At 38.7% G+C, this 15685-nt stretch overlaps 1 protein-coding gene across 5 annotated transcripts in view; it reads left to right on the top strand.

Annotated features, from left to right (window-relative positions):
* Positions 1-2363: 2363 nt before the first annotated feature.
* Positions 2364-15685, top strand: part of CNKSR2 (connector enhancer of kinase suppressor of Ras 2) — a 255489-nt gene continuing 242167 nt past the window's right edge. For all 5 annotated transcript variants that reach the window (XM_087860268.1, XM_087860267.1, XM_045804992.2 and 2 more), the window contains exon 1: positions 2364-3389. In XM_087860268.1, coding sequence (XP_087716394.1) covers positions 3326-3389 — 64 coding nt within the window. In that variant the 5' untranslated portion in view covers positions 2364-3325. The remainder of the gene's footprint in view (positions 3390-15685) is intronic.

The raw sequence follows: 15685 nt of genomic DNA, 5'->3' as shown, positions 1-15685 counted from the left end.
AGAAGGCAGAGTTAGGCTGCCACAGTTTGTATGTAATCACATTATATTATACTTACAAACATGGGGCAAGACATTAACATTTTGAACAATAGGCAGAAGAATATAAAAGCTAGTTTATGTGAAAGGTTGTGGAAAGAAAAGTGCAGGAAAGATTCAGATGAGTCATTTGGAGTTAAGAATAAAAAGGAGAAGGCAATGATGATTTAATCCTTTTTCTTCTCTCTACATTAACGATATTTGAATAGCCCGTTATGCTCTGAACTAATTAAATGAAATAATGAATGCCTATCACATTGTCAAAATCAAAGGCAAATTTTTTATTTTTTGTATGTTTTGTAAGGGAAACCTCAAGGAGGAGAACTTAGGACAAATACCTAAGGCCTTGGTGAACTCTGTAAGATAGTGTAAGTCCACACCAACATTTTCGCTCATTCTTAGTTCTTAGAATTATTTTAGTTATCTCAGGTGATTAGACTAAATAAATTCCTTGCTGTAACATAAATAGGAGAATATATACAACTTAGATCTGATGTAGGGTCTTCCTTAAAATCCTTTCTCCCTGGGATCTTTTTCTTTCATCTTTTTTGGTACCAACCCTTTCATGAAATATGTATCTTTTTAATTTTACTGTACCCTGATCTTTGGCATTTGTTTTGATTGATATTTTATTCATTATGCAAACAAAATCTCACTCTAAACTTGCTTGTAATATATAGTCTGGTTGCTTGTCATGCAAGCCCGGTCAGAGTATGCAGTTTGGTGTTTCAGCCAAATTTGGTCACTTCCTACATTCTCACAGTTGCTGGTCAGGAACACTCACGGTGACTGTCAGACTCCTTTGTAGTTAGCTTTCTGATGAGACATATTCAGTTAACATTCAGTGGACCTTCCCCTTCCAAAGTACTGTTAATTTTACGATACTGATATAAATCTTCTTACTATTCTTAAAAGCTCATATTCTGAAATCACCTTAACTTAGTATTACAATCATGCATGACCTCAAATTCCTTACCCTCTTTAAGCCTTATTCATTAGTTTATTCAACATTTATTGAACAATGTGTAATAGGCTCTGGGAATAGGAAGTGAATATGATAGCCAAGGTTTTCTTATCTGTAAAATGTGGCTAATGACAGTGTTTGAGGATAAAATGTATGTAACATACTTAGCACATTGCTCAATAAATGTTCATTGTTATTATTAGCAGTATTATTTTGATAAAATTACTTTTAACATCTCCTATGACTGTAACCTCTAATGATTCACAATGGATTTGCATCCATTCCATTTATGAACATAAAGCTAGTCTATAAATTACTGATGCTAAAAATTATCTTTTCTAGAAAATACTGATACAGTGTTCTGAGATGCCATTGGAATGTAAGCACTCCAAAATGCCTTTCACACCTGATTAGCTAAGAAAAAACTGTAAATCACAGCCATGATCTGGATGAATGGAAGGTGCTATACCAGTATCCTCTGAACCTACACTTGTCTAGATAACCTAAATTTCTTCCCATGTACTTTTAAGTTTGGATTATTAGAAAAATAAACAAGCCTACAGACAGGCCATCTTAAGTTTTACTTGGTTTGTATCGCTAGCCTGAAAACTTCAAAATATTTTAACTACTGTGGTTTCAGTTCTTTTTGGGTGTGGTGGGGGGGTGGATGTCAACTCAATCAGTTGAAAAAAGTGGCAGTTCTGCAGCTCATGCAATAGAAGTAGAGAAAATGGGTCACTGCAGGAACTGGCAAAACCAAGTGACATTATTGAAATGGTTACAGAAATAAAATGAGTTTTCTCTTTTACTCAACAGGGCTGTTTAAGAATGACAAAGAGAAAACATCTTTAATGGTGGTAGAGAGTTTGCATCTATACTTTCTAGGATTATTTGTCGTTTAAAGTGAAGCCTATTAGACAAACTGTCTTTTACTAAGCGTTGCACAGTAGCCTTTGTAAGATTTCTGAAGAACATGAGTTTTGAAGGATCATGTTTACAATTCGTCACTCGTTTTAAATCCCAGTGTTACCCCTCAGTTCTTATATAAGATTATCTGAAAACAAAAGGACATCCCCTAAAATAGGTACTGGGCACTCTCGGCTTTGAAGGAGTGGCCGAAAATCCGACACTGAGCCCTTCAAAAGGCACGTGGGGCCGAACCTGTCTCGGTATCACCACGACCGGCACTTGCAGGTTCCAGGCTCCACGCCGACTTCCCAGCCCCGGGGCACCGCCAGAAGCGGTCCGACAGCACTGGCCGTCCTGCCTCGTCATCGCTGCCTGCGTTTCTGGCTGGCGGAGCCGGTTCCCGTTCGCGGCATTCCACGCCCACGTCTCCGCAAGCGTGCACGGGGCTCGGGAATCACCTCGGAAGCCCACTCAGCCGCGGGGAGGGCATGAGCGAGGAAAGCCCGGTTCTCGCTGTAACCCCCGCGCTCGGCGGTGTCCCCCTCCCCTTGGCGGCGGGGCCACAGGTACCTCCTCAGCCGCCTGAGCATTCAGCGTTCAACTGGTGGGCAACCCGTCCCGCAGCCGCCACGTCCGCTCAGAGGCCCCTCCGAGCCGCCGGCAACTGACTGACCCGGGCCAGGGACTCGCGCCGACACCGCTGCGCACACGCCCCTAGAGCGCCTCTATCCCGGGACGGCTCGCCGGGCGGGAAGGCGAAGCTGTGAGCTGCTCGCACCTGCCTGACAGACAGGCAGACCCCGGGCTCGGGCCTCGTGCCGGAGCGCGCACGCGCACGCGCCTGGCGCGCCTGCCGTCGGCCCCGGGGGCGGGACCGCGCGGCAGCGAGCGGGCGGGGGGCTTGTGGCGCGCGCGCCCCGCACCCGAGGGCTGCGGAGAGATATTTTGGGTGGCAGGAGGCCCCTCGTCATTTCCGCCGGGCAGCTTGTGGTGCCCCGGGCTTCACTCCCGCGTGCGAGGCAAGCGGGCAAGTTGGTTGCGAGCGTGCGGCGGCGGCTCCTTTTCTCAGCGGCTCGACCCTCGGCACTGCAAGCCATGAACTGAAGCCCTGGAGGGACGGAGACCCGAGCAGAGTGGCGGAGCAACAGCAGCAGCCACCTCTGCGGGGAGCGAGCAGAGAGTCCGCACCAAGCCGCGACCCCAGAGCGTTTCTCTCCCCGTCGCCGCTCCCGCCGCTGCTGTCCGCTTTTTTCTAAGAGACACTGCAGCCGCAAGACCCGACACACAAAAGCCGTCTTCTCGCCACCCGCCCAGCAAGGCAGCAGCCAGCAAGGGACCCCACCTGAGGGCGTCTCGGGCTACCGAGTTCGTTTTGTGTCTGATCTCCGTGCCCCGCGCGGTAGCGACCCCGTGCCCATGGCTCTGATCATGGAACCCGTGAGCAAATGGTCTCCGAGTCAAGTAGTGGACTGGATGAAAGGTAATGCCCGCTGTGCGGAGGGCGAGGCGGTCCTGGGGCGCCGGGCACCGGCGCGCTAGAGGGAAGGGGCGCCTACCGCGGCCGAGCCCGCCATCGGGGCTTCCACTGGCTGATCGTGGTGCGGCAGGGGGGGAGGCGGGGGTCCTCCGGGGCAGGCGGGGGCTCAGGATCCCGATCTCCTATTGTCTTCGGTGCTGGCTCCCCAGCTAGAGAGGGGCGCGGAGAGCGCGGGGGTTGCCGGCGCTGCCGGATAGTGTTAGAAGGCGGGCCGCGGAATCCCGGTACATTTCGTCTCCTCCCCGCTCCTCACGGCGCCCCTAGGCCGGGAGGACGTGGCGACCCTTGTCTCTTCCCTCGGGGAGGAGACCCCAGGGACCTGCTCCTTTGCTCGTTCCTTCCCGGGCCCCTTTGTTCCTGGGAAACCTAACGCCCCCACGGGTGGCCGCCCCTGCCAGGTGCCTTTTCCAGCGCCAACTCTCCCTACAACTTTTAAGCCCACATAATGGGGTCAGGACGCGGCTGCCCTGGTTTGGATCCGGGGAACTCCCCCAGTTTGGGCTGAGGATGCTCGGGGGATGCGCTACTTTGGGGGAGAGGAAAATATGCTTCCCCTGGGACAGCATCCGCACTGGTATGTGTGGGCTCCCTCCTGCGCAAACCCCTGTTTCCCCCCACACACCCCTGTTTCCCCACACACACAGCCTTTGCCTCCTCTTCTCGCCCATTCAGGCTTTGGGCCTCATGGCTTTTTATTGGGGCTCGACGCCAGGTGTAAGGTGATGCGCATTCAAGTGCCCCCTCATTTCTTCCATCTTGAAGGCTCGCCCCTTTTTTTCCCTGGCAATTTCTAATAACCACAGTTGTAGACGCTCGCCCTCCTAGTCGCAAACGTGGGCTTTTTCTTTAGTCCCTGGGCTTTCCTGCCTCACTATCTCCCTCTGTTGTTTGAGTTAAGGGTCTTGTAGAGGATCCCCGCCCCCCCCCCCCGCCATGACCACTGCCTCCCCCCATCACCAAGATTACCAAGATTTGGGGAATGCTGACAGGGATGGATGGGATGAAATAAAGGATTCCTGGCCACACTTGGGAGATGTTAGAGCTTTGCTTGTGGTTATTGCTAGGCACAAACTCTAGGTAGATTAGTCAGGAGCCAAAGGCTTATCATTTGTGAAAATGCGTGTTGCCAAGAGCAGGGAGCCCCTTCTGGGGGCTTGCTTAGCAGGAGGACTTTCTAAGCTCCAGGTACTTTAGAAGGAAAGATGGGGTGATTAGAAGTGATTAAGAGCGACAGAGAGAAACTCAATTTTGTTTCCTCCTTTTCCGAACCTTTTTGGCCTCTTGCTTCTTCTTACGGATTTTTCTTTATACATTTGCTTTCCTTTTATTCCCTTACTTGCTCCTTTATTACTCATTTAATTAGTTTTTTCTTTTCTAATATGTGCAAAGTGCTTCGTAACTGCAAAGCACAGTACACATGAGAGTGTATTGAATTAAGTAGAATTAATTATCAACTGCCCCCCTGTGTGCGGTGCATTGTGCTAAGGTGCCATGGGTGCCATGACTAAGACAAAGTCCTGCAGTGGCTTATCTTTTCTGTTTCTTCTCTTCATATTTGCTATTGAAATTACGCTTTCCTAGATTCCCACCAACCCCCACCCCCTTTGGATTGTCAGAAACAAACATCTGTCTTCTCCGTTTCTCAGTCATGGAAGAAAGAGCCAGGTTGTACGCAAGAAGCAGGAATGCTTAATTAAAGCCCTTTCTTTGAATTTTCCTAAAAGGTTACTTTGGTTTGAGTCTGTTACTGAAATACTCAACAGAAAGCTATCTTGGCTCCATGGGAGTCTGATTACCTTCACAAATTCCCATGATGCTTGTAGTGAGTGATGCATACTCCATCTTCTTCACCTCCACCCTCCCAGTATAATCTTGCAGTTTCTTCTTTCTCTACAGTTTAGATCCGGTGAAGCAAGTAGAACATATGACACACATATTCTGACACACATTATTAGATTTCTAGTACAGTGGTCCTTTAAAAATCTCTCCAGTCCCTTAAAAATCTCTCTAGCCTAAAATGCAGCATCTTTGAAGTTGGGCTAACATTGTTAGCTGTGATTTTAAATGATTGTTTTCTGTAAGTTGAATAACTTATTTTCATACCTGTTGGTGATTCATTTTAGAGCTATTTGAAAAGATCAAGCAAGTAGCCAAGATAGAATTTGTATCTTTGTACACATTAGACTGGAAGAGAAAAACTGATGTCATTATCTGTATATTTCAAATCCCAAACTGCTTACTGCTGAAATTTCTACAGTCTTCATATAAATTTGATTTAAGATGGTAACAGAAAACAAGATTTTGAAGAATAATTGGATGAAATGAACATTTCCTCAACTTGTAATTACACTGTTACCTTAATTAATTTTTCCTCCTTACTCTTTTCCCCAAATAAACTTTATAAGTAAACACATTAAAAAAAAACTTTTCACCCTTTCTTCAGATGCGGTAATGTTTAAAAGTCAACTAATTTAGGCTGTAGCTTTGGAATGGCCAAACTTCCTTTGGTGTTATATAATGTATAGTGTTATAAAGTCAGTAACAAAGAATGAAGGAGACTTTTGAACAACTGCAACATTGTGGGAATTCTTCAAAGTATGCTCCCAATGTGACAGTTTCATCATCCTTAACATTTAAAGTATATAGCATATGCTTTCAGCTAGTCACAATCATAAATAGTTATAACTCCATTTAGTAAGGCACATACTTTATGCTCTTTCTAGGGTGTTTTTCTTTTCACTAAACAGAAAAGGAGACATTAAGCTTATAAAAATAGCATGGCCATATATTTATGCTTCCAGACAATTTATATAAGTGGTATAGAAACTCAGCAGAGAAGGAGATGAGGGAAAAAAAATGGGCTGATGAGATTATTAAGCTTTGGTAGCATATACTCAAAATTGTTTATGAAGGACCATTTATACATTGCAATTCATTTTTATCTTTTTTATTAAAATGTATTTGAGGGAGGCAAATATTACATTTATATATTAATTATTAGTAAAGATATAAGGAAACACTTGCATTTTTTTGCTCACCCCCAACTCCACTATTTGTAAAATCCAATACTCACTGAATTTTCTTCTAACAATAAAAAATTGATGTGACACAGTGTCAATGTTAGTTCCAGTAAATATATGAACTCCTCAGGAGTCAGTAAAATAAGCAGTTACATTCCAGATATCTTGATAGTACTTCAGGCTATTTGGAAATATAGAACTTCAAAATTAATCATATAAAAATATTTTTTGAGAAAATTAAATATGCATCATTTAGCATTTGAAATATTTTTTTCAGTAGGAAATTGCATTCAATCCTCTTGCAGTTTTGACAAAATTATAAAATGTAAAGCTTTTTAGTGTAAAAGCAAAGCCTTTATTAGAGAAAGCTGTAGGTAGAAAAGTAGGCCAGTAACGGTTTCTAATTTTTGCTCAATGTATTACTCTAAAATACATCATATATCGGCTCTTACCTATTCACTTGCAGGGCCTTATAGAAATACTCTGTAATCTGCAGTTGTTTGAGTTTACTTTTTTGCCCACTGAAATATAGCAAAAACTTCTGAACACTTCAGGCCCTTGTTATTAATTTCATTATGAATTTTCTTTGTCCGTGTCACTCCCAATAATTCCAGTTTTCTTCTCACACTTTTTTCCAACTTTGAAACTCCTTCAAAATATCCATATGACTAAGATAAAGTTATTTTCTGCAGCTAACTCCCTTCATGACATTTTTTTTTCCAGTGATCTATAATCCCTTCCCTGATCAAATAAAATGAATTATTATTTTCAAAGTCAACCAACAGTCTTTCTCTTATGGTCTCTGTGACTTAGCTCTTTCTATTCTTATAATATGATTCCTAAAATCTAAATTTTTAAGATAGCCTTTTCTCAAACCATCCCACAATTAACTGCTTTGCTCTTTTCTATTTATTCTAAACCATTTTCTTTAAAAAACCATTCACTGACTTCTACTTTCTGTCCTGATGACTCAGCCATCTTAAGGATAGAAAATGAAATACATTATTTTAGGTATAAAAAACAAAGATAAAGCCATCACTTTGCATACAACCCTACAAAAGAGGAAAATGCAGTGATGAAATAAGGTCTATTTATTATAAAAGTTAAATGCTACAAAGGAGAATGTATCTGATAAGATAAAGAAATTTTGACAAGCACAGTGCTTTCAAATATTTTTACCCCCCCCCATAGGATCTAGAGCTAAGGTTGAAATTTATTTTATTAAGATGAAGGAAAATGTCAAAATTTTGAGTTAAACTGTCTTGAGAGAGAGAGAGAGAGGAAAAATTTTCTGGCAGAAACTTGAGAAATATGCATTGTAAGAAAAAAATATGTTAAACTTCTGTGATCAAACTGGTCCTATCACTTTTGAAAAATTAAGGTTTTTTCCTCAATTGCAGTATGACTAGATAGTCACCAATAATCACCTACTCTTGATCTGACATTTTTTGAAACTCAATACTTGTCATTTCACACAAAGAAGAAATTTACCTTTTCTGTATGTAGACTTTGCACAGGAAACATCATTTTATTTATACTGTCATTAACATTTACTCCTTAAGGTAACACTCATGATTTAGTGCATTTTAGGAAAAAAGAGTATATTTATGTAGATACATTCTGGTGCTCAGAGATTATTTACTCGGTACTTCTACATGGAAGGGGCTTTAATGGATTGTTTTAAATAAATTATTCTCTGCTTTGGGGAAATTAGTCTCTGTAAGGGATGGCAGTGACATTGAAAAACCTAAGCCAAAACAGAGACAGGTGCCAACTAGAACATTTGCTAAATTTAAAAAATGTTTGCATTATGTATAGGAGCACCAGTAGAAAGACAAGATGGTACTTTTAATCAGTCAGGAAGGAATCCATGGGGAAGGTGGGGTTTTAGCAACTTTTTATACAATTTATTTAACTAAGCATATTCTAAGATGGATGTAGTCTAAATGTAAAGGTACAGCAAGAGACTTTGGGTTTGAGATGGGTGATTAACCAGTATGGTTGTGTCTAGGTTTGTCTGGTTGAAGGAGAGAGGTGGGCAGTAGAGGGAAAGTGAGGGAGGAGCCATGAGTAGGTGGCACAAAAGTACAAGAACAAATCTGCATTTCACAAAGACAATAAAACTCTCATCGTGTCCTGAGTTTAAATAAATACCACATTATAAAACTTTGGCTGCCAAAAATTAGCCCACAAAGAATGTGTATTGAATTAGTACAGCTGTTTCAAATCTGTTTCTCAGGAATAATTTGGAAATAATGTTAAAGTGAGTTATTTTGAAGATTGATTATATCATTAGCATTATGTTGTTGGATATCTAGAATTTTACTCATCCAAATTCTTATATGAAAAATGAAGATAGGCTTTTAAAATACTGCTGTTGTTCTTAAAACAATGATAAATGATCATTTTCGTGTATAGCAGCGTGATCTCAGATTAGGACTTAAATTTGTTTTTAATGACTTTTAGCTTTCTGTATGACTTCCCTACAGCACCTCACCACTTAAGGTTTATTGTGAAAGATGAAGGATTAGTTTCTATAAAGAGTACTAGAAAAATGGATCATCTGTACTTTAAGAAAGGGAAGGGAGAGGAAGTAATTTTTAAAAAAAAATGTAGCATAAGCTTTTTATTTTTTAAGATTTTGTCATAGTTTAGTGTCTTGGCTAAAGAAAAGCAAATGTCGTCTTCACTACAGGATCATTGTGTTGAATAACATTCAGTGAGTGAATTCACAGTTTTCATGCATAGCTTAGGCTTGTGTTCCTCAAAATGGAACATTTCTGTGGTTGTGGGAGCTAAATGATCAAAAGAAGACAAAGAGTTGATTTTTGCTAAATATTGTAAAACTTTGTTTTTGTGTTAAAATAAACCTGGATATTAAACTCATGGTGTAGAAAGCAAATTGGCATGATTTTAAAGATGAGGCCAGAGGCTTAATAGGAATTTTAGGCTGCAGCAAGCTGTTTCAAGCTGTGTTTCCCAGACCCTCCAGGGTTATGAGTAAACTTTGTTCAGCAATTATGGATACATCAGTGGAAAAATTTGAGAAGTGCGGGTTTGGGTTTAGAAAAGGTAAAATTCATGTACTTCCTCTTTTTCTCCTATTGAAAGGGACAAAATATCATCTTTTGAGTCAAGGTCATGATAATTATAGCATCTTTTTTGTTTGTTTGTTTCTTTTTGATCCATAAACCTATAGTCAGGATAAATTTCTTAAGAATGTTTTTCATCTGATCCTGTCCTCTCACTTCTCACCCCCCTCAGCTTAAAAAATTTAATGGCTTCTCATTGTTTTTAGGATAAAGTTAAAGGTTTGGCTCTTGCCTCTGAAATAAGCCTTACTCCTAGCACTAGTTACACTGGCCTTTCAGTCTTTGCCTACCACTGGGCCTTTGCACTTAATACAGTTTCTCTTGCCTCTTTTCTTCACCCAGTTAAGTCCTACTCATCCATCAGATCTCAAGTCTCCCTCCTATGCTTCAGAAAAGCTTTCTCCATCCCACAGGTCACATCAAATCCTCAGTTGTGTGCTCTCCAGGTACCATTTGTATCTTCATTCCATATGCCGGTTTTATTTTTACATTAATTTCTATGGTTATTTGTTCAGGGCAGGGACCTCATCCTATTTGCATAACAATGCATAAGTAAGTATCGGGTGAAAAGTAGGCACTCAGGAAATATTTGTTGAAGGAAGGAATACATAAATATTCACAAATTACTGGTCTGTCAGCAAATCTGCTTTCCTAAATGAAAATGCATGTAAAGTCCCTTATAATGCTCTAATGGGTACTTCAGTGCCAAGTTGTATATTGTGTGCCAGAATACAGTAGAAGTGGGGTTGCTTTAATTCATAGTTGTAGCACTCTAGTCAATTCAGTGATCTAAATCATGGTTTAGATTCATTTCATTAAGAAATGTGAATAATTTCAATGAATCTACAACACGTCTGTGTTTAAGCTATAAATGCTATTTGCTGATGTCAAATTATTAATAGACCAACACTATAGGCAAACATTACTTAAAAAATTAGAACATACCTCTTAGGAATTTATTTTTTTCATACAAATTTCCTAATTGTTTCTTCATTTCAGTGTTTTTAAAAGAACTCTATGTATTTTGGAATGCATGGTGGAGTGAAATTGATAAAAAGCCTTAAGTTTCTCCTCTAATAGGGACACCTGGGTGGCTCAGTCGGTTAAGCATCTGCCTTCCACTCAGGTCATAATCCCGGGGTCCTGGGATGGAGTCCTGCATTAGGCTCCTTGCTCAGCGGGGAGCCTGCTTCTCCCTCTGCTTGCTCTGCCTGCTGCTCTCCCTGCTTGTGCTCGCCCTCTTTCTCTGGCAAATAAATAATTTTTTTAAAAAATCTTAAAAAAAGTTTCTCCTCTTATAAAAGAAAAAAAAAACCATGTAAGAAATTAAAATGTATTTTTCTGTTGTCAAAAGAAAATATCTTTTGTTTGTTAATTTGGATGATAAAATGGAAAAATAGCTTTTTAATTTAATAAGAACCATTATCTTTATTATATTTAATGTTGAATTTATATTTTTATTAACAGGAATAAAACAAAGATATTTAAAAATTCGTCTTAAATCAGCATTTCTTATATAATTTTCCATTCCTCCTGATATTGAAAAATGAATTTTAACTTTTTAAAGTAAATATAAATTTGGGCTAATTTTTGAGGCACTTGTTAAGAACCTACATAGCAAGTTATTGTGAAGTGTAACTTTTTAAATACATGTGCCTCATATGGATTTTTTTGTTAATTACATGTTGCTGGATAAGCAAGTAGCAAGTAATAGGAGATTTTTCTAATAAAGTAAGTGTCTCCCCACAAATTTCCAATGGTTACAGTATAAATCAGAATAAGTGAAATTTTTAAAACTTTAACTTAGCTTTTTGCAGATCTGTTAACTTTTAATAAAACACCTTCAGACTTAATCTTTCTAGCTAGTATTATAAAACAATGTGTTGGAATTGTGCCCTGATTTAAACTACAAATGACTATTCAATATGATAGAATTTTTTAGACTTTAAAGATGTATTTAATTTGATTTCAATTTAAATTACAATCATTCGTTTTTTTTAAAGATTTTATTTATTTATTTGACAGAGAGAGACAGTGAGAGAGGGAACACAAGCAGGGGGAGTGGGAGAGGGAGAAGCAGGCTTCCCGCCGAGCAGGGAGCCCGATGTGGGGCTTGATCCCAGGACTCCAGGATCATGACCTGAGTTGAAGGCAGACACTTAACGACTGAGCCACCCAGGTGCCCTAAATTACAATCATTAATTCTAATAAAAGTTTTCACTAACTTGATCTTACTTTTGCAATTTCAGGGAAGAAAGTGTTTTGGGTATTTACATAAATTTATTGAATCTTACATTTTACTAAGTACAGTACCTCCTATTTTAGTTTCCTGTGTTCATCTGTTAAATGCTTTGTCACAACATAAAATTGTTTTAAAAACCAAGATTTAAAAAAATAAAATAAAAGCCAAGATTTATTGAATAACAAAATTCACAATGGCATTAATGTATTATAGTTGACAAGATAAAAACATTGTTATATGCACTACTGAGTGTTTATCCAAAGAAAACAAAAATAGTTATTTGAAAAGATATATGTGCCCTGATGTTTATTGCAGCATTATTTACAATAGCCAAGATATGGGTGCAATCTAAGTGTCCATCAGTAGATAAATGTATAAAGAAGTTGTGATACACACAGACACACACAGGAATATTACTCAGCTATAAAAAAGAATGAGATTTTGCCATTTATGATAACATGAATAGACCTAGAGAATATTGTGTTAAGTGAAATAAGTCATACAGAGAAAGACAAATATCATATGATCTCACTTACTTGTGGAATCTAGAAAACAAAGAGCAAACAAAAACACGCAAACTCATAAATACAGAGAACAAACTGGTGATTGTTGGAGGGGAAGTATGGGGGACAAGCAAAATAGGTGATGGGGATTAAGAGGAACAAACTTCCAGTTATAAAATAAGTAAATCATGGAAATGAAAAGTACAGTATAAGGAATGAAGTCAGTAATATTGTAATAACATTTTATGGTGACAGATAGTGACTATAATTATAGTGGTGAGCATTGCATAATGTATAGAATTGTTGAATCATTATGTTGTACACCTGAAACTAATATAACATGTCAATTATACTTCAATATTAAAATGTTTTTAAAAACATTGCATAATTAATATCAAGTATTACACACTTATCACTCTCCATTTTTTTTTTAGAGGGAGAGAGAGAGAAGGGGTAGAAGGAGAGGGAGAGAGACTCTCAAGCAGGCTCCACGCTGAGTGCAGAGCCCTACTTGGGGCTCCTCTCAGGACCCTGAGACCATGACCTGAGCCAAAATCAAGAGTCAGGCAGTTAACCAACTGAATCACCCAGGCATCCCAACACACTTATCTCTTTTATATTTACTTGACATTAATGTTCTTGGAAAGTATTGTGATTAGGTAGGTTGGAAAGTCTTCTAATAAAGTATAGATAAGAAGAAACCAGGTTGTTAGTTGCTTTTAAAGTGTTGCCCAATATCCTTTTTTTGTTTGTTTGGATTTTTTATTTTGTTTCAGCTACATCTGCTATTTTTAAAATGGGCTTGCAACATGTTTTCTCAAATAATATCTACAACAAATCAATGGAAGGCTGGCTTCAATCCTGGATTTTACTTTTTTCAACTTGTTTACCAAAGGTTATGAAAGAATCTATTTTCTAGCAAGTTGTTAGACTTATAATGTGATTTATTAATAAAAACCTTTAGAATGGTGGCCTTAAGTAATTATGCTGAATGATTAAATTCAACATTAGCTGAATTATTATTATATATTTATATGTTTCATATATATGGGAGTTTATTTCATATACTTTTATTTTTCAGCCATCCACATTATTTTCAAAATGTTTGATAGTCCTGGGGCATTGTGATTTTTTTTTTTCCTGGCTGAGCATAAAATTTATATTTTAATTTCATGTAATTAATTTATAAGCTTTCAGAACAAACCACTGAGCTGTTAAACACATATAAAAGAGAAAATGTTGTAGAGTTTTTGTTAATGGAGCTCAAAACAGACATGTAGTGCAGTTGCTAGTTTTCCTTCCCACTTGCCAGAACCTACGTGAATTCTGAGTTCAATGTGGTAAAGAACCAATGTGCATGGCAGGGCTTAGCTGCTCCTTCCTGATTTCCCTCCATAGTAGTGCCATGGTGAGTCTTACGGCAGTTTCTGTTGACATCACTGTCGCATTAAATCAGGGGCCTAGGTTTTCTTATTGAAAAGACTGTTCCTTTGCCTTCTAGCTATCAGATCCGAGGCTTTCAGTTTGATATTGAATTGTCACACACAGAGAGAAGTTCTCTCTATGAAATACTGAGGAGTAGATAATTTTTCTTTCTAGTCTGTCTCTAGATATAATGCTTTAAGTATATTTATGGTAAAAACATGTTAATTCAGATCTCGTTTATTTGGGATTTGTGATAATTACAGTAGGTTTTTATTGAAGTTTACTCTTAATATATGAAGGAAGAGTTTGCTGATCAATCTAATAATGCAAACAAGGTTGGAAAGAAATTGTTTGACCCAGGAGGACATGGTGTTTGAAGTACTGTACTCTGCCAGGAGCCATTTCCATACTGAAAATATGCTAGCTAGAAGTGAGTTGTATTTTTAGTTAGAATTTCTGCATACTTTGAATCATGGTTTTTTATTATTTTGGGGGGAGTATTTTTGTAAACGTTCTGTGATACAGCTTGGTTCTTCCCTTCATTTGCCACAGTTAGGAAGGTCTTATGCACTTCACATCTATTATTAGTAGTAATCCTTAAAATAAGGAACTGTTATTGACACCATTTTACAGGTAAGGTGCAGAGAAGTTAAGCAGCTCAACAGGGATTGTACAGCTGTTCAGTGATGGAATTAGGTTGGACCTCAACTCTTTTTTTCTTTGTTGAATTGGATTCATACTTTAGTGGGTGAAGAACACAATTCAGGTTTTTACATAATTATCTTCAGACTTGACTTTTATTTTTTTTAAGTTTTTATTTTAATTCCAGTTAGTTAACATAGTGTAATGTTAGTTTCAGGTGTACAATATAGTGTTATAGCACTTCCATACCAGACTTGACTTCTAAAACATTTCCTAAATTTTCTACCCTGTAAAAATTGGCACCGTATAGGATATAATAAAGAGCACTTTGGAATCAGATGCCTGGGTTAGTTATATCCAGACTCTATTACTTCCTAGCTGTGTGATTTTTGAGGGAGAATTTAAGTAACTTGCCAGGTTTTTTCATTTTTGTAAAATAAGGGTGAAAGTATTACCTACCTCATAGGGTTGTAGTATACTTAAAACAATGCCTGGTACATAGTAAGTGCATGGTAAATGCCAGCTTTTTTTTAAATTAAGGAATTGATTGCATTCTGTTGGCAATCTTCAAAGGCACAACTACTCTAATACATAATATTTATTGAGTACTTACTAATACCATGTACTGTGCTGGGTGCTTTCTCTGTATTATCTTATGCCTAGCCTAGCCCTGAAAGATTGGAATTATCATTGCTTTATAAATGAAGACACTTTTGCTTAGAAACATTGAATGACTTATTCTATATACCCAAAAATTTATTTAGCAGGTATTCAATAAATATTTTGAAGAATTAATAAATAGTGGAAGCAGTATAATTTGAATAGATTTCTAACTGGTTACAAAACATACAATATTTTCACCTTGCCGTTCTACCAGAGGTAGATATGAAATGAGAGGAATCCTGGAACTACTTTCAAAGATCTGGATGTCCACTCCACCAGACCTACCTTCTGTAGTGCGTGGTAAGGTAGACTATGGTTCTTGGGTCCTTTTGGCCTCTAGAGGGGTGTGTGGGGGTGTGTGTGTGCAGTGGGTGGGTGGCTGTGTGCTGAGGTGTTTCCACTCAGAATAGTACTTAAGCCAGTGAAAGCGGCCAGGGGGAAGAGAATCCTCATGTACAGAGGGTGGATGTTTTGTTCTAAAAGGATTATTAATAAAATTACATGGTGTCTGATAATAGATGTTTGTAAATGGCTTTACATTATACTAGAAATAATGGCTTCTGTTATATTCTTTTGTTTAGCTTTACTTAGCAGTCGTTAGCATTGCTACCTGCATTTCATTAGTGTTTCTTTGAACAGCAGATTTTATTCA

The sequence above is a fragment of the Ursus americanus genome, chromosome X, assembly GCF_024610735.1.
Source record: "Ursus americanus isolate L20-20 chromosome X, mUrsAme1.1.p, whole genome shotgun sequence".
Lineage (NCBI taxonomy): Eukaryota > Metazoa > Chordata > Mammalia > Carnivora > Ursidae > Ursus > Ursus americanus.
Note: the sequence above shows the minus strand (reverse complement) of the source record. Positions and strands in the feature narration are given on the sequence as shown.